Source organism: Anomaloglossus baeobatrachus, chromosome 4 (genome assembly GCF_048569485.1).
Source record: "Anomaloglossus baeobatrachus isolate aAnoBae1 chromosome 4, aAnoBae1.hap1, whole genome shotgun sequence".
NCBI classification, from domain to species: Eukaryota; Metazoa; Chordata; class Amphibia; order Anura; family Aromobatidae; genus Anomaloglossus; species Anomaloglossus baeobatrachus.
Window position 1 is genome coordinate 654,714,589 of NC_134356.1, and position 26,077 is coordinate 654,740,665.

The following is a 26,077-nucleotide window of genomic DNA, read 5'->3' on the forward strand; positions in this document are numbered from 1 at the left end:
ATGGACTTGGGAGCTATAGGCCATAAATAGCAACTGTCAGTGGTTGCTATAGGAACAAAATAAACTGTTAGTATAAGATAGGATAGACGGATAGAGAGAGACAGAAAAAGACAGACAGACAGAGAGACAGACTAGGAAAGAGACAGCCGGGCAAAGAGACAGCCCTGGAAAGAGGCAGCCGGGCAAAGAGACAGATGCCCAAAGAGACAGATGGGCAAAGAGACAGCCCTGGAAATAGACAGCCCTAGAAAGAGACAGCCCTGGAAAAGAGACAGCCCGGGAAAAGAGACAGCCCGGGAAAAAAGACAGCCCGGGAAAAGAGACAGCCCGGCAAAGAGACAGCCCGGCAAAGAGACAGCCCGGCAAAGAGACAGAGAGACAGATACAGGGATTGAGACAGATAGACTGATGCAAATACAGAGAGATAGAAACAGACAGACAAGGAAAGAGACAGACAGCGAGACACAGACAGAGACTGGGAGAGAGACAGAGAGACAATTACTATCCATTACTATCCTGGGCAATGCCGGGTGCTACAGCTAGTAATATATAAAGCTCAGTGTGTGTGTGTGTGTGTGTGTGTGTGTGTGTGTGTGTGTGTGTGTGTGTGTGTCCGCTAAAGGAATCCGCACCGTCGCATTTGCAATCACGAAATTTTGCACAGACGCCTCATGTGACTCAGGGAACGTCATAGACTATGTTTGGGCAGGAAAATTTAATCCCACGCTTTCCAGTAAGGCTGCTTTCACACATCCGGCTTGAGCTCCGTCCGGTTTTTGCCGCTTGCGGCATGCTACTGAGCATGCGCAGTGGCAAAAAACGCATGCGGCGGCCGGATGCGGTTATTGCCGCATCGCGCCGCATCCGGCCGCCATAGGCATGCATTGAAAAATGCGCCGCATCGGCCGAATGCGGCGCGATGCGGTTTTTTTTGCCGCACGAAAAAACGTGCCAGGCAACGTTCCATCCGGCCGCCGCATCGGCTAAATCTGCCGCATGCGGCAAAAACCGGATGGAACGCAAGGCCATGCGGCACAATGCGGCAGTAATTAAAGTCTATGCAGGAAAATCGCAACCGGCAGCAAAAAAAAACGGTTGCGATTTTCCTGCAAAGTGCCGGAGTGTGCCGCATTGCAGAAACCGGAGGTGTGAAAGCAGCCTTACTCTACAAAAATCATGCAGTCATTACACTGAATGGAAGTGGGAGCTGCAGGCTATAAATAGCAACTGTCAGTGGTTGCTATAGGAACAAAATAAACTGTTAGTATAAGAAGCTTATGTGTGAGGTAAAAAGATGTCGGTAGTGAGACGGTTAGAGACAGAAAGAGACAGACGGGGAAAGAGACAGACCTGGAAAGAGACAGACCTGGAAAGAGACAGACCTGGAAAGAGACAGACCTGGAAAGAGACAGAGTGGCAAAGAGACAGCCCGGGAAAAGAGACAGAGCCGGGCAAAGAGACAGAGCCGGGCAAAGAGACAGAGCCGGGCAAAGAGACAGAGCTGGGAAAGAGACAGAGCGGGAAAGAGACAGAGCGGGAAAGAGACAGACGGGGAAAGGGACAGACCGGGCAAAGAGACAGGCCGGGCAAAGAGACAGCCCTGAAAAGAGGCAGCTGGGCAAAAAGACAAATGCCCAAAGAGACAGACGGGGAAAGAGACAGACGGGGAAAGAGACAGACGGGGAAAGAGACAGACGGGGAAAGAGACAGACGGGGAAAGAGACAGACGGGGAGACAGACGGGGAAAGAGACAGACGGGGAAAGAGACAGACGGGGAAAGAGACAGACGGGGAGACAGACGGGGAAAGAGACAGACGGGGAAAGGGACAGACCGGGCAAAGAGACAGCCCTGAAAAGAGGCAGCTGGGCAAAAAGACAAATGCCCAAAGAGACAGACGGGGAAAGAGACAGACGGGGAAAGAGACAGACGGGGAAAGAGACAGACGGGGAAAGAGACAGACGGGGAGACAGACGGGGAAAGAGACAGACGGGGAAAGAGACAGACGGGGAGACAGACGGGGAAAGAGACAGACGGGGAAAGGGACAGACCGGGCAAAGAGACAGCCCTGAAAAGAGGCAGCTGGGCAAAAAGACAAATGCCCAAAGAGACAGACGGGGAAAGAGACAGACGGGGAAAGAGACAGACGGGGAAAGAGACAGACGGGGAAAGAGACAGACGGGGAGACAGATGGGGAAAGAGACAGACGGGGAAAGAGACAGACGGGGAAAGAGACAGACAGATACAGAGATTGAGACAGATAGACTGATGCAAATACAGACAGAGAGATAGAAACAGACAGACAAGGAAAGAGACAGACAGCGACACAGACAGAGACTGGGAGAGAGACAGAGAGACAGTTACTATCCCGGGCAATGCCGGGTGCTACAGCTAGTATATATATATAAAAATAGAAAATGTTGCTATAGTGACCGCAACGAAAATTAGACATTTTTTTAAAAAAATGCTAAATAAAATAAAAGCAATCAATATGCAAATAAAAAAAACATAAAAAGAAAAAACTCTCAGCGTTCCAGGGGCAGTCCAGTGAGGGGCATTCTACATTCCTGGCACGTGTGATGTTTCTGACCTGCTCCTTAGATAATGTGTTGGCAGCTGTTATAACCTCTGTATACTCTCTTGTCTCCACACATAGAACATCTCTGCACAGGTCACCTGTTTTATAAGAGCGCCCTCTTGTGTACACCCTGCATCTTTTTGCCCGGCGCATACGCAAGAACGCGTTGACGTCATGCTGTGGGCGCCGTCGCCCACAGTACTGGCAATAGCGGCTTCAGCGTCACGCAGTGTGCGCCGGAAGTCAGTCTGTCATGCCGCGCATTGACCTTCCTGCTTTCATGTGAGAGAGGAGCTGAGCTCGGGATGATGCTGCGGGGTCTCCTCCTGACCTGTGGGAGGAAGGGGCCCGGGATAAGGGTGAGATATAGTGACCCGGGACTTTACACGTTATTCTGTAATGGTACAGTCCTGTTTTATAGAATGGTATCGTCATGCCACAGAGAATGTATGCAACCTAGTGCGAGACTACAACTCCCAGCATGCCCTGGAAGCATGAGGCTGTCAGGACATGCTGGGAGGTGTAGTTTTGCCTCAGTTTGATGCTAGTTGCAGACTATTGATCTGAGTTAATGGTCTCCATCCTGTGTCTGTGCAGCTGTTATAAAAGTACAACCCCCCCAGCATGAGCTGACAGCCAAAGGCAAGCTGGGAGTTGTAGTTTTTAGGAGCCATTTTTAGTAGCTACAGAGCATACATTAGTTCCATAGTCACCCGGGCTCCATAGTCACCCGGAATCCATAGTCACATAGTCGCCCAGGCTCCATAGTCACGTAGTCACCCGGAATCCATAGTCACGTAGTCGCCCAGGCTCCATAGTCATGTAGTCACCCAGGCTCCATAGTCACGTAGTCGCCCAGGCTCCATAGTCACGTAGTCACCCAGGCTCCGTAGTCGCCCAGGCTCCGTAGTCACGTAGTCGCCCAGGCTCCGTAGTCACGTAGTCGCCCAGGCTCCGTAGTCGCGTAGTCGCCCAGGCTCCGTAGTCGCGTAGTCGCCCAGGCTCCGTAGTCGCGTAGTCGCCCAGGCTCCGTAGTCGCGTAGTCACCCAGGCTCCGTAGTCGCGTAGTCACCCAGGCTCCGTAGTCGCGTAGTCACCCAGGCTCCGTAGTCGCCCAGGCTCCGTTGTCGCGTAGTCGCCCAGGCTCCGTAGTCGCCCAGGCTCCGTAGTCGCGTAGTCGCCCAGGCTCCGTAGTCGCGTAGTCGCCCAGGCTCCGTAGTCGCGTAGTCGCCCAGGCTCCGTAGTCGCGTAGTCGCCCAGGCTCCGTAGTCGCGTAGTCACCCGGGCTCCGTAGTCGCGTAGTCACCCGGGCTCCGTAGTCGCGTAGTCACCCGGGCTCCGTAGTCGCGTAGTCACCCGGGCTCCGTAGTCGCGTAGTCACCCGGGCTCCGTAGTCGCGTAGTCACCCGGGCTCCGTAGTCGCGTAGTCACCCGGGCTCCGTAGTCGCGTAGTCACCCGGGCTCCGTAGTCGCGTAGTCACCCGGGCTCCGTAGTCGCGTAGTCACCCGGGCTCCGTAGTCGCGTAGTCACCCGGGCTCCGTAGTCGCGTAGTCACCCGGGCTCCGTAGTCGCGTAGTCACCCGGGCTCCGTAGTCGCGTAGTCACCCGGGCTCCGTAGTCGCGTAGTCACCCAGGCTCCGTAGTCGCGTAGTCACCCAGGCTCCATAGTCGCGTAGTCACCCAGGCTCCATAGACTCCAGAACATGAACGACTTCTCATACTGATCTCTTCTCCGCAGCTTCTCTCGTCTTTCTCCTCTGATCCCATTGTTCCTCCCAACCTCATTCTGCCTCCAGGATTAAAGGACGGACCTGTGAAATGTACGTGAGATGAGTCTGGGGGGTCCTGTATCGGTCGGGGCTGGTATGTAGATATAATGGGGGAGCGCGTGATCAGTCCCTTCTAGAAGTTGTGATTGGAAATTCCATTATTCCATCATCATTCAGATGTTCCGGATTACTGGACGGTCGCGATAAATTTATCACTTATCCATTTACAGGCAGAGATCCAGCATTTTATTTCTCCCATTTTTGTTTTTCTCCATCTTCCAGTCCAGCGCCCCCCGGTGGACCTCTCCCGGCCTGTGCAGCGAGTATGTAGGATCCCGGTGCCCCCGCACTTATCTGCGCGGACCGTCTGGCTGGAAAACCTGGATGAAGAGGAGGATGAACCGACGAGCCTGGTGCAGCTGCACCCCGATGTGTTTGACGTCCCCCCCAGGTGAGGTCTGTGTCCGGTTCGTCACCTCCGTGTATCTGGACTCCACCAGGATCAGGAGACATCGACATTGATGTGAAGAGGAGCGCCCCCTGCTGGTGGCTCATTTATGAGCCTTATGAATATCTGGGAGGGACTATAGGGTCTTGTGCTCTCTGCAGCGGCAGCACGACGTCCACAATCCCAGCCTGGTGCATAATGACGTCTATCACATCGCTCGCGTCCTCCAGGCCGTCGTGTGTGGCCGTGCTGCTGCCACCGGAGGGGAATGTGTATCTGACATCTGTCTTTGCTTTTCAGGATCGATGTCATTCACCAGGTGGTAACATGGCAGCGAAACTTCAAAAGAATTGTGAGTATCCCAGCCCGAACCACCCAACATGCACCCTTACCTAGATGTGGCCCCCCCAGCGATTAGTGAGGTTACTGGCCCCTATATAAAGTTTTACCTGTCCCCATATACAGTACACCCACATGGCCACCCTCCCCCAATATTCAGGGTGGAAACTTGGCCTCGATTCCCTCATATACAGTGCAGTCATGTAGCCTCTGCCTTCCCTATATACAGTGCACCCACACAGTCTCCTCACATGGTCAGTGCAGCCATATATGCTCCACTGCCCTCTATCATGCACAGTGAGAGAGCATAGCCCCCCTCGCCCCAGAACATGACACCCCCCCACTCTCCTTCAGTGCATGACCCCCCCCCACTCTCCTTCAGTACATGACACCCCCCTACTCCTTCAGTACATGATCCCCCCCCCCCACTCTCCTTCAGTACATGACCCCCCCCCCCACTCTCCTTCAGTACATGACCCCCCCCCACTCTCCTTCAGTACATGACACCCCCCACTCTCCTTCAGTACATGACCCCCCCCCCACTCTCCTTCAGTACATGACCCCCCCCCACTCTCCTTCAGTACATGCCCCCCCCCCCACTCTCCTTCAGTACATGCCCCCCCCCACTCTCCTTCAGTACATGACCCCCCCCACTCTCCTTCAGTACATGACCCCCCCTACTCTCCTTCAGTACATGACCCCCCCCCCCCCACTCTCCTTCAGTACATGATCGCCCCCCCCACTCTCCTTCAGTACATGACCCCTCCCTACTTTGCTTCAGTACAGGACCCCCCCTACTCTCCTTCAGTACATGACCCCCCCCCTACTCTCCTTCAGTACATGACCCCCCCACTACTCTCCTTCAGTACATGACCCCCCCACTACTCTCCTTCAGTACATGACGACCCCCCTACTCTCCTTCAGTACATGACCCCCACAGTCTCCTTCAGTACATGACCCCCCCCCCACTCTCATCTTCTTCAGTACATGACGACCCCCCCCCCCCCCCCCCTACCTTCTCTAACCCCAAAACAAGAGCTCCCCCCAGAACATGTTCCCCCACTCCCCCAGAACATTCTGACCAAAGCCCCCTGGAACCTGCCGGCCTCCTGCACCCATGTACAATTCTTAGCTCCAGTCTCCTCTGCTCCCTGAAACAAGCAGGAGGATCTTGCCAAAAATACTTGTTCTAGCTTGCTAAGCTGCAGAACTGCACGGTGGCCCCCGGGGTGGGCATCACCACTGCCCTGGGCCCACATTTTACACTGATGATTTCTGCAGAGTTATGCCAAGACGAAGACTCGGGCCGAGGTCAGAGGAGGAGGAAGGAAACCCTGGCGGCAGAAAGGAACTGGGCGAGCCCGGCAAGGAAGCATCAGGTCCCCGCTGTGGAGAGGAGGTCGGTGCTTGGACAGTAATATCCTGTGCTCCTCTGACCTCTCCTGTCAGTGACAGAGCTGATTTACAAGGCTTCTCTTTTTCTGTCTGTCCCCTATAGGTGGGGTAGCGCACGGTCCCCGGGGCCCCACCAGCTATTATTACATGCTACCCATGAAGCTCCGAGTTCTGGGACTGAAGACTGCATTAACCACAAAGCTCACTCAGGTGCAGTACACTAGTTGGCAGCGCACTTCACTCTTTATTTTGGCGGGGATGTCGGGTGGTCTTAGTAGTGCAGTCTCAGGCTTTGGGCCTGTATCTTCAAGTGGTCATTTCTCAGCATTGACATAACATTGAAAAACCGTTTTAATTTACAGATAAAGGGATTCTGTCGTGGGGGGGTGTTGGGGGTTAAAAATATTGATGGACTTTACCATATGGTTGCACCAGATCTTAATAGTGCTCTGATTACTGAGCAGCCTCCATGTTTTTTTAATGAAGTGTTTTTATCTATTCCTGCAGTTTATTCATTATCTTACCTATTCACCCCACAGAACGATCTTCACATAATTGAGTCCATCGAGATCCCGTCATCGGACCCTCAATACCTCTTAGATCTTTTTAAGCGGCGGCATTGGGGAGAGTCCGTGCTGATCGTTGATGCGTAAGTAGCAGACGTCGCCATTCCTGCTTTTAATACTCAGGCTGAGAGCTTTATATCAAAGTGACAGAAGATAGCATTCTTTCTACTAGTTCAGTGTAATCTCCTTTTATAGTTCCCAAGAAAATTCTGTACAGCCATAGTGAAAGTAGACCATGCGTCTGCCTCATGTAGAACCATAGTGAAAGTAAACCATGCGTCTGCCTCATTTACAACCATAGTGAAAGTAGACCATGTATTTGCCTCATGTAGAACCATAGTCAAAGTAGACCATGCGTCTGCCTCATGTAGAACCATAGTGAAAATAGACCGTGCGTCTGCCTTATGTAGAACCATAGTGAAAGTACACCATGTATCTGCCTCATGTAGAACCATAGTGAAAGTAGACCATGCGTCTGCCTCATGTAGAACCATAGTGAAAGTAGACCATGCGTCTGCCTCATGTAGAACCATAGTGACAGTAGACTGTGCGTCTGCCTCATGTAGAACCATAGTGAAAGTAGACCATGAGTCTGCTTCATGTAGAACCAAGTAGACTGTGCGTCTGCCTCATGTAGAACCATAGTGAAAGTAAACCATGTGTCTGCCTCATTTACAACCATAGTGAAAGTAGACCATGCATCTGCCTCATTTACAACCATAGTGAAAGTAGACCATGCATCTACCTCATTTACAACCATAGTGAAAGTAGACCATGCGTCTGCCTCATGTAGAACCATAGTGAAAGTAGACCATGCGTCTGCCTCATGTAGAACCATAGTGAAAGTAGACCGTGTGTCTGCCTCATGTAGAACCATAGTGACAGTAGACCATGAGTCTGCTTCATGTAGAACCAAGTAGACTGTGCGTCTGCCTCATGTAGAACCATAGTGAAAGTAAACCATGTGTCTGCCTCATTTACAACCATAGTGAAAGTAGACCATGCATCTGCCTCATTTACAACCATAGTGAAAGTAGACCATGCGTCTGCCTCATGTAGAACCATAGTGACTCATGTAGAACCATAGTGAAAGTAGACTGTGCGTCTGCCTCATGTAGAACCATAGTGAAAATAGACCGTGCGTCTTACTCATGTAGAACCATAGTGAATGTAGACCTTGCGTCTGCCTCATGTAGAACCATAGTGAAAGTAGACCATGCGTCAGCCTCATATAGAACCATAGTGAAAATAGACCATGCGTCTGCCTCATGTATAACCATAGTGACAGTAGACCGTGCGTCTGCCTCATGTAGAACTGTAGTGAAAGTAGACCATGTCTGGCCTCAGCATTGATCAATTAATCTTTGAAGTGTGGATCTGTTTTAGAGTTCTCTAATTTGAGGACCATCATACATACCCGCCTTTAGTTTCTCCATGGTCAGCGCTGGAAATTTTCTGCAGATGTAGTCAAAGCATCTTCCCTCTTTGTTTAGAGCTTTTACAAACTGCTTCATTAACCCTGATTTGATGTGCAGTGGTGGTAAAGTGATCTTATTCCTGTCAACAAATGGTTCTGAAATGCCATTCTTTTCTCCGACTACCTGAGTTCTCCCTGATCCATAATTGTTTCCGGTGTGTAAAAGCGCACATTTTAGAACACTGAGCAGCCGCCATTCCTTGGTCAATATTGTGATACGCTCATTTTCATCAGCCTTGCGCATTGCAGTTAATAAGTATTCAATATTTGCCACATACTGTATTTTTAGGACTATAAAATGCACTTTTTTTCCTCCAAATTTGAGAGGAAAGTGGAGGGTGCGTTTTTAAAGTCTGGATGTGTTGCATTCGCTGTGGGTTGGTGGGACGGAGCGGCGGCCATGGTGGAGTGGGGGGGTCACAGGAGGCAGGAGCGGGGTGGCCATTGCAGGAAGCCAGTGACTGGGGCAAACACGTGTGCTCGCTATTAAAGAAAACGAATATTCACTGCTCCCTACGCCCATAACCTTGCCCACCACTCAGCACTGAAGCCGGCACCAAGAGGTGGACAGGATTATGGGCGTGGAGAGCAGTGAATATTAATTTTGGATTAGCCGGCAGCTGACGTCGGCATGTGACTGGGGCACATGGTAGTGACATCATGAGCTTGCCCGAATGGAGGGAAGGGGAGTAGAATTGTTTGTATGTTTTTTTTGTGGTTAAAAAAGCGGCATAAATAACGGGAAGCATATATACCAGGATGGGGCCATGGTGTGGGATATATATATATACATACCAGGATGGTGCCATGGTGAGGGATATATATATATACCAGGATGGGGCCATGGTGAGGGATATATATATATACCAGGATGGGGCCATGGTGAGGGATATATATATATACCAGGATGGGGCCATGGTGAGGGATATATATATATATACCAGGATGGGGCCATGGTGAGGGATATATATATATATATACCAGGATGGGGCCATGGTGAGGGATATATATATATACCAGGATGGGGCCATGGTGAGGGATATATATATATATACCAGGATGGGGCCATGGTGAGGGATATATAAATATACCAGGATGGGGCCATGGTGAGGGATATATAAATATACCAGGATGGGGCCATGGTGAGGGATAGATATATATACCAGGATGGGGCCATGGTGAGGGATAGATATATATATATTATATATATATACCAGGATGGGTCTAGGGATATATATACCAGGATGGGGCCATGGTGAGGACGTATTTACCAGGATGGGCATCAGATACAGTTGAAACCTGAAGTGTACATACACTATCTATACCAGACCTGAGCAAGGGGCGGCCCGCGGACCACATCCGGCCCGCCTGCTCTGTGACCGGCCCGCCCGTCTTCAGCCGGTGTAGTGGAGCCAGGCTGCAGCGTGCCGAGCAGGGAGAGATCCTGTGCAGGTCCGCCGCACAGTCAGTGCAGGCAGCGGAACGCAGGAGTCTTTCCTCTGTTCCCTGCCGGCACTAATTGTCAGTGACACGCGCGCGCTCTGACGTTGTCAGTACTGCGCTGCGTGTGTCATTTCAAAAGTTCCCGCCCGGCAGGAGAAGAAGCAGCACAGCAGACGGAATAATTCATCTTACAGGACCTGCGATGATGTCACGCCCATGTGACTGTGTGGGAGGAGACACAGGATGCCGGGCAGAAAGCAAGACATGCTGAATGCTGAAGGAGATGTGGACACATGATGACTGGTAATGAGAAAAGAGGGGACATGAGGGGGAGGGGGGCTGCAGGGTGAGTGCATATGAGGAAAGATGGAGTTGCAGGGTGAGTGGCATATGAGGGAAGATGGAGTTGCAGGGTGAGTGGCATATGAGGGAAGATGGAGCTGCAGGGTGAGTGGCATATGAGGGAAGATGGAGCTGCAGGGTGAGTGGCATATGAGGGAAGATGGAGTTGCAGGGTGAGTGGCATATGAGGGAAGATGGAGTTGCAGGGTGAGTGGCATATGAGGGAAGATGGAGCTGCAGGGTGAGTGGCATATGAGGGTAGATGGAGCTGCAGGGTGAGTGGCATATGAGGGAAGATGGAGCTGCAGGGTGAGTGGCATATGAGGGAAGATGGAGCTGCAGGGTGAGTGCATATGAGGGAAGATGGAGCTGCAGGGTGAGTGCATATGTGGGAAGATGGAGTTGCAGGGTGAGTGGCATATGTGGGAAGATGGAGTTGCAGGGTGAGTGGCATATGAGGGAAGATGGAGCTGCAGGGTGAGTGGTATATGAGGGAAGATGGAGTTGCAGGGTGAGTGGCATATGAGGGAAGATGGAGTTGCAGGGTGAGTGGCATATGAGGGAAGATGGAGTTGCAGGGTGAGTGCATATGTGGGAAGATGGAGTTGCAGGGTGAGTGGCATATGAGGGAAGATGGAGCTGCAGGGTGAGTGCATATGTGGGAAGATGGAGTTGCAGGGTGAGTGGCATATGAGGGAAGATGGAGTTGCAGGGTGAGTGGCATATGAGGGAAGATGGAGTTGTAGGGTGAGTGGCATATGAGGGAAGATGGAGTTGCAGGGTGAGTGGCATATGTGGGAAGATGGAGCTGCAGGGTGAGTGGCATATGAGGGAAGATGGAGTTGCAGGGTGAGTGGCATATGAGGGAAGATGGAGTTGCAGGGTGAGTGGCGGCATATGAGGGAAGATGGAGCTGCAGGGTGAGTGCATATGTGGGAAGATGGAGTTGCAGGGTGAGTGGCATATGAGGGAAGATGGAGTTGCAGGGTGAGTGGCATATGAGGGAAGATGGAGCTGCAGGGTGAGTGGCATATGAGGGAAGATGGAGTTGCAGGGTGAGTGGCATATGAGGGAAGATGGAGTTGCAGGGTGAGTGGCATATGAGGGAAGATGGAGTTGCAGGGTGAGTGGCATATGAGGGAAGATGGAGTTGCAGGGTGAGTGGCATATGTGGGAAGATGGAGCTGCAGGGTGAGTGGCATATGAGGGAAGATGGAGTTGCAGGGTGAGTGGCATATGTGGGAAGATGGAGTTGCAGGGTGAGTGGCATATGAGGGAAGATGGAGTTGCAGGGTGAGTGGCATATGAGGGAAGATGGAGTTGCAGGGTGAGTGGCATATGTGGGAAGATGGATCTGCAGGGTGAGTGGCATATGTGGGAAGATGGAGCTGCAGGGTGAGTGCATATGTGGGAAGATGGAGTTGCAGGGTAAGTGGCATATGAGGGAAGATGGAGCTGCAGGGTGAGTGCATATGAGGGAAGATGGAGCTGCAGGGTGAGTGCATATGAGGGAAGATGGGAGTTGCAGGGTGAGTGGCATATGAGGAAAGATGGAGTTGCAGGGTGAGTGGCATATGAGGGAAGATGGAGTTGCAGGGTGAGTGGCATATGAGGGAAGATGGAGCTGCAGGGTGAGTGGCATATGAGGGAAGATGGAGCTGCAGGGTGAGTGGCATATGAGGGAAGATGGAGTTGCAGGGTGAGTGGCATATGTGGGAAGATGGAGTTGCAGGGTGAGTGGCATATGAGGGAAGATGGAGTTGCAGGGTGAGTGGCATATGAGGGAAGATGGAGTTGCAGGGTGAGTGGCATATGTGGGAAGATGGATCTGCAGGGTGAGTGGCATATGTGGGAAGATGGAGCTGCAGGGTGAGTGCATATGTGGGAAGATGGAGTTGCAGGGTAAGTGGCATATGAGGGAAGATGGAGCTGCAGGGTGAGTGCATATGTGGGAAGATGGAGCTGCAGGGTGAGTGCATATGTGGGAAGATGGAGTTGCAGGGTGAGTGGCATATGAGGGAAGATGGAGCTGCAGGGTGAGTGCATATGAGGGAAGATGGGAGTTGCAGGGTGAGTGGCATATGAGGGAAGATGGAGCTGCAGGGTGAGTGCATATGAGGGAAGATGGAGTTGCAGGGTGAGTGGCATATGTGGGAAGATGGAGCTGCAGGGTGAGTGCATATGAGGGAAGATGGAGTTGCAGGGTGAGTGGCATATGTGGGAAGATGGGAGTTGCAGGGTGAGTGGCATATGAGGGAAGATGGAATTGCAGGGTGAGTGGCATATGAGGGAAGATGGAGCTGCAGGGTGAGTGGCATATGAGGGAAGATGGAGCTGCAGGGTGAGTGGCATATGAGGGAAGATGGAGTTGCAGGGTGAGTGGCATATGAGGGAAGATGGAGCTTCAGGGTGAGTGGCATATGAGGGAAGATGGAGTTGCAGGGTGAGTGGCATATGAGGGAAGATGGAGTTGCAGGGTGAGTGGCATATGAGGGAAGATGAAGCTGCAGGGTGAGTGGCATATGAGGGAAGATGGAGTTGCAGGGTGAGTGCATATGAGGGAAGATGGAGTTGCAGGGTGAGTGGCATATGTGGGAAGATGGAGTTGCAGGGTGAGTGGCATATGAGGGAAGATGGAGTTGCAGGGTGAGTGGCATATGAGGGAAGATGGAGCTGCAGGGTGAGTGCATATGTGGGAAGATGGAGTTGCAGGGTGAGTGGCATATGAGGGAAGATGGAGCTGCAGGGTGAGTGGCATATGAGGAAAGATGGAGTTGCAGGGTGAGTGGCATATGAGGGAAGATGGAGCTGCAGGGTGAGTGCATATGAGGGAAGATGGAGCTGCAGGGTGAGTGGCATATGAGGGAAGATGGAGTTGCAGGGTGAGTGGCATATGAGGGAAGATGGAGCTGCAGGGTGAGTGGCATATGTGGGAAGATGGAGTTGCAGGGTGAGTGGCATATGAGGGAAGATGGAGTTGCAGGGTGAGTGGCATATGAGGGAAGATGGAGCTGCAGGGTGAGTGGTATATGAGGGAAGATGGAGCTGCAGGGTGAGTGGCATATGAGGGAAGATGGAGTTGCAGGGTGAGTGGCATATGAGGGAAGATGGAGCTGCAGGGTGAGTGGTATATGAGGGAAGATGGAGCTGCAGGGTGAGTGGCATATGAGGGAAGATGGAGCTGCAGGGTGAGTGGCATATGAGGGAAGATGGAGCTGCAGGGTGAGTGGTATATGAGGGAAGATGGAGCTGCAGGGTGAGTGGCATATGAGGGAAGATGGAGCTGCAGGGTGAGTGGCATATGAGGGAAGATGGAGCTGCAGGGTGAGTGGCATATGAGGGAAGATGGAGCTGCAGGGTGAGTGGCATATGAGGGAAGATGGAGCTGGAGGGTGAGTGGCATATGAGGGAAGATGGAGCTGCAGGGTGAGTGGCATATGAGGGAAGATGGAGCTGCAGGGGGAGTGGCATATGAGGAAAGATGGAGCTGCAGGGTGAGTGGCATATGTGGGAAGATGGAGTTGCAGGGTGAGTGGCATATGTGGGAAGATGGAGTTGCAGGGTGAGTGGCATATGAGGGAAGATGGAGTTGCAGGGTGAGTGGCATATGTGGGAAGATGGAGCTGCAGGGTGAGTGGCATATGAGGGAAGATGGAGCTGCAGGGTGAGTGGCATATGAGGGAAGATGGAGTTGCAGGGTGAGTGGCATATGAGGGCTGCAGACTGACAGAAGGATGTGAAGGGGTGCAGAGTGTTTGAGAGGGGTAAGTTGGGGTACAGGCAGGGTGAGATATGTGGGCATGGTGTGTGACATATGGGGGTGTAGTGTGTGTGATATGGGGGTGCAGGCTGTATGGGGAGCAGGGTGTGTGACATATGGGGGTGTAGTATATTACAGGTGTGCTATATGGAGGTGTATATAGTGGTGTAGTATATGGGGGTATAGTGATGTAGTATATTACAGGTGTGCTATATGGAGGCGTAGTATATTACAGGTGTGCTATATGGAGGTGTATATTACAGGTGTGCTATATGGAGGTGTAGTATAATACAGGTGTGCTATATGGAGGTGTAGTATATTACAGGTGTGCTATATAGGGGTGTAGTATACTACAGGTGTGCTATATGGAGTTGTAGTATATTACAGGTGTGCTATATGGAGGTGTAGTATATTACAGGTGTGCTATATGGAGGTGTAGTATATTACAGGTGTGCTATATGGAGGTGTATTATATTACAGGTGTGCTATATGGAGGTGTAGTATATTACAGGTGTATATGGGGTGTAGTGATGTAGTATATTACAGGTGTGCTATATGGAGGTGTATATTACAGGTGTGCTATATGGAGGTGTAGTATATTACAGGTGTACTATATGGAGGTGTACTATATTACAGGTGTGCTATATGGAGGTGTACTATATTACAGGTGTGCTATATGGGGGTGTATTATATTACACGTGTGCTATATGGAGGTGTACTATATTACAGGTGTGCTCTATGGAGGTGTAGTATATTACAGGTGTAGTATATGGAGGTGTAGTATATTACAGGTGTGCTGTATGGAGGTGTAGTATATTACAGGTGTAGTATATGGAGGTGTAGTATATTACAGGTGTGCTGTATGGAGGTGTAGTATATTACAGGTGTAGTATATGGGGTGTAGTGATGTAGTATATTACAGGTGTGCTATATGGAGGTGTAGTATATTTCAGGTGTACTATATTACAGGTGTAGTATATAGGGGTGTAATGATGTAGTATATCGGAGGTGTATTATATAGTGGTGCAGTATAATACAGGTGTATATGGGGGTGTAGTATATTACAGGTATATGGAGGGAGTGTAGTATAATACAGGTGTAGTATATGGGGGGTGTAGTGATGTAGTATATTACAGGTGTAGTATATGGAGGGGGTGTAGTGATGTAGTATATTACACGTGTAGTATATGGGGGTGTAGTGATGTAGTATATTACACGTGTAGTATATGGGGGTGTAGTGATGTAGTATATTACACGTGTAGTATATGGGGGTGTAGTGATGTAGTATATTACAGGTGTAGTATATGGGGGTGTAGTGATGTAGTATATTACAGGTGTAGTATATGGAGGGGGTGTAGTGATGTAGTATATTACACGTGTAGTATATGGGGGTGTAGTGATGTAGTATATTACACGTGTAGTATATGGGGGTGTAGTGATGTAGTATATTACACGTGTAGTATATGGGGGTGTAGTGATGTAGTATATTACAGGTGTAGTATATGGGGGTGTAGTGATGTAGTATATTACAGGTGTAGTATATGGAGGGGGTGTAGTGATGTAGTATATTACACGTGTAGTATATGGGGGTGTAGTGATGTAGTATATTACACGTGTAGTATATGGGGGTGTAGTGATGTAGTATATTACACGTGTAGTATATGGGGGTGTAGTGATGTAGTATATTACACGTGTAGTATATGGGGGTGTAGTGATGTAGTATATTACACGTGTAGTATATGGGGGTGTAGTGATGTAGTATATTACACGTGTAGTATATGGGGGTGTAGTGATGTAGTATATTACACGTGTAGTATATGGGGGTGTAGTGATGTAGTATATTACACGTGTAGTATATGGGGGTGTAGTGATGTAGTATATTACACGTGTAGTATATGGGGGTGTAGTGATGTAGTATATTACACGTGTAGTATATGGGGGTGTAGTGATGTAGTATATTACAGGTGTAGTATATGGGGTGTAATGATTTAGTATATCGGAGGTGTATTATATAGTGGTGTAGTAGAATACAGGTGTATATGGGGGTGTAGTATATTACAGGTATATGGAGGGAGTGTAGTATAATACAGGTGTAGTATATAGGGGTGTAGTTTATTACAGGTGTAGTATATGGAGGGGGTGTAGTGATGTAGTATATTGGGTAGAACTGAGGTAATTATATTAGTCCGGCCCTCTAAACCAATCCCAATTTCTCATGCGGCCCCATGGGAAAATTAATTGCCCACCCCTGATCTATACAGACACATCTGCAGGTTTTTCTCACTTTTTGGCATGAAATCAGAATAAACCTTTCCTGTTTTAGGTAAATTAGGAACCAAAATTATTTATATTTACCAAATGTCAGAATGAGAGAGAGAATGTTTTAAGGCATTAAAAGTTTCCATACACTAAGAGTACTATACCTTTAAACAATATGGCACAGACCATATGAGGTCATGTTTTTGGAAGCTTCTCATAGGTTTATTGGCAACATCTGAGTTAATTAGAGACACACCTGTGGATTTATTTTAATGCACACCTGAAACACACGGCTTCTTTGTGTAGCAACATGGGAAAGTCAAAACATGATCTCAGGAAGAGAATTGTGGACTTGCAGAAGTCTGGTTCATCTTTGGGTGCAATTTCCACATATTTGAAGGTGCCTCGTTCATCTGTACAAACAATTCTACACAAGTGCTAACAAGATGGGAATATCCAGTCATCATACCGCTCAGGAAGGAGACGGGTTCTGTGTACCAGAGATGAACATGCCTTGGTCAGACATGTGCATATCATCCCAAGAACAAAAGCAGAAGACCTTGTGAAGATGCTGGTGGAAGCTGGTAAGATTGTGTCATTATCCACAGTGAAACGAGTACTGTATCAACATGGGCTGAAAGATCACTCTGCCAGGAAGAAGCCATTACTCCAAAAGAAACATAAAAAAGCCAGATTAATGTTTGCAAATGCACACAGGAACAAAGACCTTAATTTTTGGAGACATGTCCTGTGGTCTGACAAAACTAAAATTGAACTGTTTGGCCATAATGACAACCGTTATGTTTGGAGGAAAAAAGGAGAAGCTCTGAAGCCTAAGAACATCATCCCAACTGTGAAACATGGGGGTGGCAGCATCATGTTGTGGGGTTGTTTGGCTGCAGGAGGGACTGGTGCACTGTACAAAATAGATGGCATCATGAGGAAAGAAGATTATGAGGCAATACTGAAGCAATATCTGAAGACCTGAGCCAGGAACTTAAAGCTTGGGCGGAAATAGGTCTTCCAAATGGACAATGACCTGAAGCTACTGCCAAACTGGATACAAAGTGGCATAAGGATAACAAAGTCAATGTTTTGGAGTGGCCATCACAAAGCCCTGATCTCAATCCTATTGAAAATGTATGGGCAAAGCTGAAAAGGCCGGTGCGAGCGGCGACCTACAAACATGGCTCAGTTACACCAGTTCTGTCGGGAGGAATGGGCCCAAATTCCTACCAACTATGGTGAGAAGCTGTGGAAGGAGATCCAAAACGTTTCACCCAAGTCATACAGTGCAAGGGCAATGCCACCAAATACTAATGCCATGTATGAAACTTCTGACTTTGCAGAAAGTAATAAAAATGCCTTAAAATATTCTCTCCCTCATTCTGACATTTGGCAAATAGAAATTTTGGTTCCTAATTGACCAAAAACGGGAAAGATTTATTCTGATTTCATGTCAGATAGTGAGAAAAACCTGCAGATGTGTCTGTATAGAGCGGAGGGAAAAACCTGCAGATGTGTCTGTATAGAGCGGAGGGAAAAACCTGCAGATGTGTCTGTATAGAGCGGAGGGAAAAACCTGCAGATGTGTCTGTATAGAGTGGAGGGAAAAACCTGCAGATGTCTGTATAGAGTGGAGGGAAAAACCTGCAGATGTCTGTATTGAGAGTGGAGGGAAAAACCTGCAGATGTGTCTATATAGGGAGCGGAGGAAAAACCTGCAGATGTCTGTATAGAGAGTGGAGGGAAAAACCTGCAGATGTGTCTATATAGGGAGCGGAGGAAAAACCTGCAGATGTGTCTGTATAGGGAGTGGAGGGAGAAACCTGCAGATGTGTCTGTATAGAGAGTGGAGGGAAAAACCTGCAGATGTGTCTGTATAGAGAGTGGAGGGAAAAACCTGCAGATGTGTCTGTATAGAGTGGAGGGAAAAACCTGCAGATGTCTGTATAGAGAGTGGAGGGAAAAACCTGCAGATGTGTCTGTATAGAGAGAGGAGGAAAAAACCTGCAGATGTGTCTGTATAGAGAGCCGAGGGAAAAACCTGCAGATGTGTCTGTATAGAGCGGAGGGAAAAACCTGCAGATGCGTCTGTATAGAGAGCGGAGGGGAAAACCTGCAGATGTGTCTGTATAGAGAGGGGAGGGAAAAACCTGCAGATGTGTCTGTATAGAGAGCGGAGGGAAAAACCTACAGATGTGTCTGTATAGAGAACGGAGAGAACAACCTGTAGATGTGTCTGTATAGAGAGCAGAGGGAAAAACCTGCAGATGTGTCTGTATAGAGAGTGGAGGGAAAAACCTGCAGATGTGTCTGTATAGAGCGGAGGGAAAAACCTGCACATGTGTCTGTATAGAGAGAGGAGGAAAAAACCTGCAGATGTGTCTGTATAGAGAGCGGAGGGAAACACCTGCACATGTGTCTGTATAGAGAGCGGAGGGAAACACCTGCAGATGCGTCTGTATAGAGAGCGGAGGGGAAATCCTGCAGATGTGTCTGTATAGAGAGCGGAGGGAAACACCTGCACATGTGTCTGTATAGAGAGCGGAGGGAAACACCTGCAGATGCGTCTGTATAGAGAGCGGAGGGGAAATCCTGCAGATGTGTCTGTATAGAGAGGGGAGGGAAAAACCTGCAGATGTGTCTGTATAGAGAGCGGAGGGAAAAACCTACAGATGTGTCTGTATAGAGAACGGAGAGAAAAACCTGTAGATGTGTCTGTATAGAGAGCAGAGGGAAAAACCTGCAGATGTGTCTGTATAGAGAGTGGAGGGAAAAACCTGCAGATGTGTCTGTATAGAGAGGAGGAAAAAACCTGCAGATGTGTCTGTATAGAGAGCCGAGGGAAAAACCTGCAGATGTGTCTGTATAGAGCGGAGGGAAAAACCTGCACATGTGTCTGTATAGAGCGGAGGGAAAAACCTGCAGATGTATCTGTATAGAGAGCGGAGGGAAACACCTGCAGATGCGTCTGTATAGAGAGCGGAGGGAAACACCTGCACATGTGTCTGTATAGAGAGCGGAGGGAAACACCTGCAGATGCGTCTGTATAGAGAGCGGAGGGGAAAACCTGCAGATGTGTCTGTATAGAGAGGGGAGGGAAAAACCTGCAGATGTGTCTGTATAGAGAGCGGAGGGAAAAACCTACAGATGTGTCTGTATAGAGAACGGAGAGAAAAACCTGTAGATGTGTCTGTATAGAGCAGAGGGAAAAACCTGCAGATGTGTCTGTATACAGCGGAGGGAAAAACCTGCAGATGTGTCTGTATAGAGAGGAGGAAAAAACCTGCAGATGTGTCTGTATAGAGAGCGGAGGGAAAAACCTGCAGATGTGTCTGTATAGAGAGAGGAGGAAAAACCTGCAGATGTGTCTGTATAGAGAGCGGAGGGGAAAACCTGCAGATGTGTCTGTATAGAGAGGGGAGGGGAAAACCTGCAGATGTGTCTGTATAGAGAGGGGAGGGGAAAACCTGCAGATGCGTCTGTATAGAGAGGGGAGGGAAAAACCTGCAGATGTGTCTGTATAGAGCGGAGGGAAAAACCTGCAGATGTGTCTGTATAGAGAGCGGAGGGAAACACCTGCACATGTGTCTGTATAGAGAGCGGAGGGAAACACCTGCAGATGCGTCTGTATAGAGAGGGGAGGGAAAAACCTGCAGATGTGTCTGTATAGAGAGAGGAGGAAAAAACCTGCAGATGTGTCTGTATAGAGAGCCGAGGGAAAAAACCTGCAGATGTGTCTGTATAGAGAGAGGAGGAAAAAACCTGCAGATGTGTCTGTATAGAGAGAAGAGGAAAAAACCTGCAGATGTGTCTGTATAGAGAGAGGAGGAAAAAACCTGCAGATGTGTCTGTATAGAGAGAGGAGGAAAAAACCTGCAGATGTGTCTGTATAGAGCGGAGGGAAAAACCTGCAGATGTGTCTGTATAGAGTGGAGGGAAAAACCTGCAGATGTCTGTATAGAGTGGAGGGAAAAACCTGCAGATGTGTCTGTATAGGGAGCGGAGGAAAAACCTGCAGATGTGTCTGTATAGAGAGTGGAGGGAAAAACCTGCAGATGTGTCTGTATAGAGAACGGAGAGAAAAACCTGCAGATGTGTCTGTATAGAGAGCAGAGGGAAAAACCTGCAGATGTGTCTGTATAGAGAGCCGAGGGAAAAACCTGCAGATGTGTCTGTATAGAGCAGAGGGAAAAACCTGCAGATGTGTCTGTATAGAGCAGAGGGAAAAACCTGCAGATGTGTCTGTATAGAGAGCCGAGGGAAAAACCTGCAGATGTGTCTGTATAGAGCAGAGGGAAAAACCTGCAGATGTGTCTGTATAGAGTGGAGGGAAAAACCTGCAGATGTCTGTATAGAGAGAGGAGGAAAAAACCTGCAGGTGTGTCTGTATAGAGAGAGGAGGAAAAACCTGCAGATGTTTGTATAGAGAGCGGAGGGAAACACCTGCAGATGCGTCTGTATAGAGAGCGGAGGGGAAAACCTGCAGATGTGTCTGTATAGAGAGAGGAGGGAAAAACCTGCAGATGTGTCTGTATAGAGAGCGGAGGGACAAACCTGCAGATGCGTCTGTATAGAGAGCGGAGGGGAAAACCTGCACATGTGTCTGTATAGAGAGCGGAGGGAAAAACCTGCAGATGCGTCTGTATAGAGAGCGGAGGGGAAAACCTGCAGATGCGTCTGTATAGAGAGCGGAGGGAAACTAAGGGTTTCAAATGTATATACCAGGAAGGGCCACATATATAAAAGGATGCGGGACATCCATTATATAACATGATGTGCTCAAGATAGGGGACATATGTGCAAGGATGGGGGACACACACATAGCAGGATCATGGAGAATTGGGGACATTTGCCCCATAACAGTGTAAGCAGCAGATTCCCCTCCCCCCCATAACTTTGCATCCTAACCACTTTTTGCGGGACTAGCAGCTGTGATGTCCCCCATAGACAGTACAAACAGATATGAGGGATTCCTGCTCCCCTGTATGTATGCGTATGCTCACAGCCAGCTGTACATAGGACATTATACAGCAGTAATAGGCAGCGTAGAAACAAATCCAGCACAGGTGAGATAAAACACTTACTAGAAAGGAGCAGCATGCTCTGTCTGTCCTCTGCTCTCCCTCCTTCTTTCTCCATAGACTTTAATAGCTATAATCTGACCCCTCAGCGATCTTACACTTCATTTTCTTTTGACCAAGATAGATTTTAGTAGGTTTCTTTTTGAGAGAATAAAGCGTTCAGAAAAGAAGTGGCTCATAAGTGGAGAAAGAAGCAGATTTCTCTGATAAGATATGGTAGAAAGCGTCTTATATTTGCTTGTACGATCCATTAATTCAGAATTTGTTGAAACGACGATGACCATTTCAGTGTTTAAGGCAAAATTATTATAGAAAATGTTATTTAGTTTAGTGTTTTGGTTTTTTTTTTTTTTTTGTTTTTAGCATTTCATCCTAAGCACTGGACGTGTCTCCAACAATTTGGTAATAAATTTTTTTTTTACTTATTTGTTGTCTTTGTCACAGCAATGAAGACATGCCCGAAAACATCCTCAGTGCGACCGTCAATTCCAAGAAGATAAATCTAATTCCAGCCATAGGTAACAATTTAATGCGTTGTTTATTATCATTTTCTACTTTTTAACTTTTTTTCTTTTTATTTATTTTATCAGACGTAGAGGCTAAAACCTCTTCACAATTTGTGGTTATTTAATTCATACATTAGTATATTCTATAAAGTCAGCAGTGTGGACCGCAAGGATCTGTATAGGGAGCGGTGGGGATCAAAAGGATCAATATAGGGTGCAATGGGAACCGCAAGGATCTGTATATGGAGCAGTGTGGACCGCAAGGATCTGTGTAGGGAGCAGTGGGGACTGCAAGGATCTGTGTAGGGAGCAGTGTGGACCGCAAGGATCTGTATAGGGAGCGGTGGGGATCAAAAGGATCAATATAGGGTGCGATGGGAACCGCAAGGATCTGTATATGGAGCAGTGTGGACTGCAAGGATCTGTGTAGGGAGCAGTGTGGACCGCAAGGATCTGTATATGGAGCAGTGTGGACCGCAAGGATCTGTGTAGGGAGCAGTGGGGACTGCAAGGATCTGTGTAGGGAGCAGTGGGGACTGCAAGGATCTGTGTAGGGAGCAGTGTGGACCGCAAGGATCTGTATAGGGAGCGGTGGGGATCAAAAGGATCAATATAGGGTGCAATGGGAACCGCAAGGATCTGTATATGGAGCAGTGTGGACTGCAAGGATCTGTGTAGGGAGCAGTGTGGACCGCAAGGATCTGTATATGGAGCAGTGTGGACTGCAAGGATCTGTGTAGGGAACAGTGGGGACTGCAAGGATCTGTGTAGGGAGCAGTGGGGACTGCAAGGATCTGTGTAGGGAGCAGTGGGGACTGCAAGGATCTGTGTAGGGAGCAGTGTGGACCACAAGGATTCATAGTGGTGACCACAAGGATTCATAGTGGGGACCACAAATGAGCTATACAGGAAGCAGTGGGGACAAGGATCTGTATAGGGAGAAGTGGGGACCGCAAGCATCTGTATAGGGAGCAGTGCGAACCGCAAGCATCTGTATAGGGAGGAGTGGGGACCACAAGAATCTGTATAGGCAGCAGTGTGGACCACATGGATCTGTATAGGGAGCAGTGTGGACCACAAGGATCTGTATAGGGAGAAGTGGGGACCACAAGGATCTGTATAGGGAGAAGTGGGGACCACAGGGATCTGTATAGGGAGGAGTGGGGACCGCAAGGATCTGTATAGGGAGGAGTGGGGACCGCAAGGATCTGTATAGGGAGGAGTGGGGACCGCAAGGATCTGTATAGGGAGGAGTGGGGACCGCAAGGATCTGTATAGGGAGGAGTGGGGACCGCAAGCATCTGTATAGGGAGCAGTGCGAACCGCAAGCATCTGTATAGGGAGCAGTGGGGACTGCAAGAATCTGTATAGGCAGCAGTGTGGACCACATGGATCTGTATACGGAGCAGTGTGGACCGCAAGAATCTGTATAGGGAGCAGTGGAGACCACAAGGATCTGTATAGGGAGCAGTGGAGACCACAAGGATCTGTATAGGGAGCAGTGGAGACCACAAGAATCTCTATAGGGAGCAGTGGAGACCACAAGGATCTGTATAGGGAGCAGTGGGGACCGCAAGGATCTGTATAGGGAGGAGTGGAGACCACAAGAATCTCTATAGGGAGCAGTGGGGACCACAAGGATCTGTATAGGGAGCAGTGGGGACCACAAGGATCTGTATAGGGAGGAGTGGGGACCACAAGAATCTGTATAGGGAGCAGTGGGGACCACAAGGATCTGTATAGGGAGGAGTGGGGACCACAAGAATCTGTATAGGGAGAAGTGGAGACCACAAGGATCTGTATAGGGAGGAGTGGAGACCACAAGGATCTGTATAGGGAGGAGTGGGGACCACAAGGATCTGTATAGGGAGGAGTGGGGACGACAAGGATCTGTATAGGGAGGAGTGGGGACCACAAGGATCTGTATAGGGAGCAGTGGGGACCACAAGGATCTGTATAAAGAGCGATGGAGACCGCAAGGATCTTTATAGGAAGCGATGGAGACCATAATGATCCATTGGATCAACAATGATCTGTATAGGGAACAGTGTGGACCACAAGGATCCTTAGTGGGGATAAGAATGATCTGTATTAGGTCCAATTCTTTTTGATCTCTTTATTGATTACTTTGTGGATGGGATTGTGAGTAAAGTGTCAGTTTTATGTCCTCGGCAAAGAAAAACGTAGGAAAATAAAAGCTGAGCTTGATGGTCTATTATTACAGAATGATCTGGATAAGATGTCAGAATGGGCAGATACTCTGCAAATGAGATTTAATGTTGATAAATGTAAAGTAATGCACCTAGGACGGAGTAATCCTATAGCTGCGTATACATTAAATGGAAGGAAACTCGGGACTACAGAACAGGAGAAGGACTTGGGTATCCTCATTACAAATAAGCTGAGCAGCAGCACTCAATGTCAGACAGCAGCTGCTAAAGCAAACAAGATTCTAGGGTGTATAAAAAGAGAGATTAGATCCCGTGATCCCAACGTATTGTTACCCCTCTATAAATCACTTGTAAGGCCACATCTGGAATATGGGATCCAGGTTTGGGCTCCACGTTAAGTTAGGCGGGCTTTACACGCTACGGGTCGCATGCTAGCGATATCGGGACAAATATCGAAGCGTGTAAAGCCACCCTTGGAGTCAGTTCAAAGGCGGCAACTAGATTCTGTGGAGATGTTGAAAAAGTTGTTTAGCTTAGATAAAAAGACGTCTCGGAGGAGATCTCATTTATATGTATAAATACATGTGTGGTCAATATAAAGGACTGGCACATGACTTATTTCTTCCAAAGACAGTACTAAGGACCAGGGGGCACTCACTGCGAGTGGAAGAAAAGCGATTCCGACAGCTAAATAGGAAAGGGTTCTTTACAGTTAGAGCAGTCAGACTGTGGAATGCCGACCACAAGAGGTAGTAATGGCCGATTGGAGGCTTTTCTCAGAACAAATGACATTGTGGAGTATAAATAATCTAGCGATGGAGAATATATAACTCTTGTGCCGGAGCCTGCGATGCTGGTATTACCGCCATACGAATCGGTAGTAATTTCCAGTAGGGACGATCCATACTTTTATAATGAACCGCCTGTTTCCCACACACCCAGCCTGGCTCGTCTTTGCCTGTTAACCCTTTCTTCTCTTCGCCTGCACCAGGTATGAACGTCTACAGCATGCTGAAGCACGACACCATCCTGCTGACAATCGCAGCCGTGGATTTCCTAGAAGAAAAATTACTGTGGCAAGACGTCCGCTACTCGGCTCTGTACCCGTTCAGTTTACCCTACAGCGACTTCCCCTGAACTCCGCCGACTCCTTCTTTTGTATATATTATTACATTTCAATAAAAGTAAAGAAAACCACATTTTCCATTAGTTTATCATCCACATACCGGCTAATCAGCACCGCTTGTCTGAGGACAGGCCCTCATGGGTGGGTACTGTGCCGCCTGATGGATACAAGGGCAGGTGGTCTTGTTACTCAATGGTGGTCCCTGCATCTCTAATGCTATGTATGGGAGGATATTGTGTCGACTGTTGGATGCAAGGGGCGGTGGTCTTGTTACAGGGGTGGTCTCTGGATCTCTATACCTACCGTGTTTTTCCGAAAATAAGCCCTAGCAGGGATTTTAAGCATTTTTGGAGCAAGGCTTAACTATAAGCCCTCCCACGAAAATAAGCCCTCGTCTCGGTTCAATAATGAAATGTCCGTGCAGATAAAAAGTTAAAGATACTGCAAGACACTTCATTATAGAGAGCGGGACACCCTGCACCCTGATCGGCAGGACCTGTAGCAATCGCACACCCACACACATTCACCGCATCCAGCGATACCGATCCTGAGAGGCCGTGCGGTGGAGCGCAAGGACCTGGGACACGTGACTTCCTCCCATCCCTGCGGCCGGGGTAGATGTTAGACTGTACGGGCTCCTGACAGGTATAACCTAACGTACGCACTCTGTACCGCTGGATGGTGTGTGTGTGTGTGTGTGTGTCCGTGAAGCATACTTGCTGGCAGCGGCTGCCGGAGATCAGAGGGAGGACTTCGGAGTTACTCAGACATCCGGGGTCTGGTAAGTATGAGTCTCCTGTGAAGGGGGGGGC

At 48.9% G+C, this 26,077-nt stretch overlaps 1 protein-coding gene across 1 annotated transcript; it reads left to right on the forward strand.

Annotated features, from left to right (window-relative positions):
• The first annotated feature begins 2,817 nt into the window (after positions 1-2,817).
• Positions 2,818-25,336, forward strand: MRPL4 (mitochondrial ribosomal protein L4). Its single transcript, XM_075343090.1, has 9 exons — positions 2,818-2,935; positions 4,316-4,397; positions 4,629-4,797; positions 5,095-5,146; positions 6,415-6,532; positions 6,632-6,738; positions 7,068-7,177; positions 21,907-21,980; positions 25,131-25,336. Exons 1-9 carry the CDS (start codon positions 2,882-2,884, stop codon positions 25,274-25,276), a joined length of 912 nt encoding a protein of 303 aa, XP_075199205.1. The 5' UTR covers positions 2,818-2,881; the 3' UTR covers positions 25,277-25,336.
• The last annotated feature ends 741 nt before the right edge of the window (positions 25,337-26,077 follow it).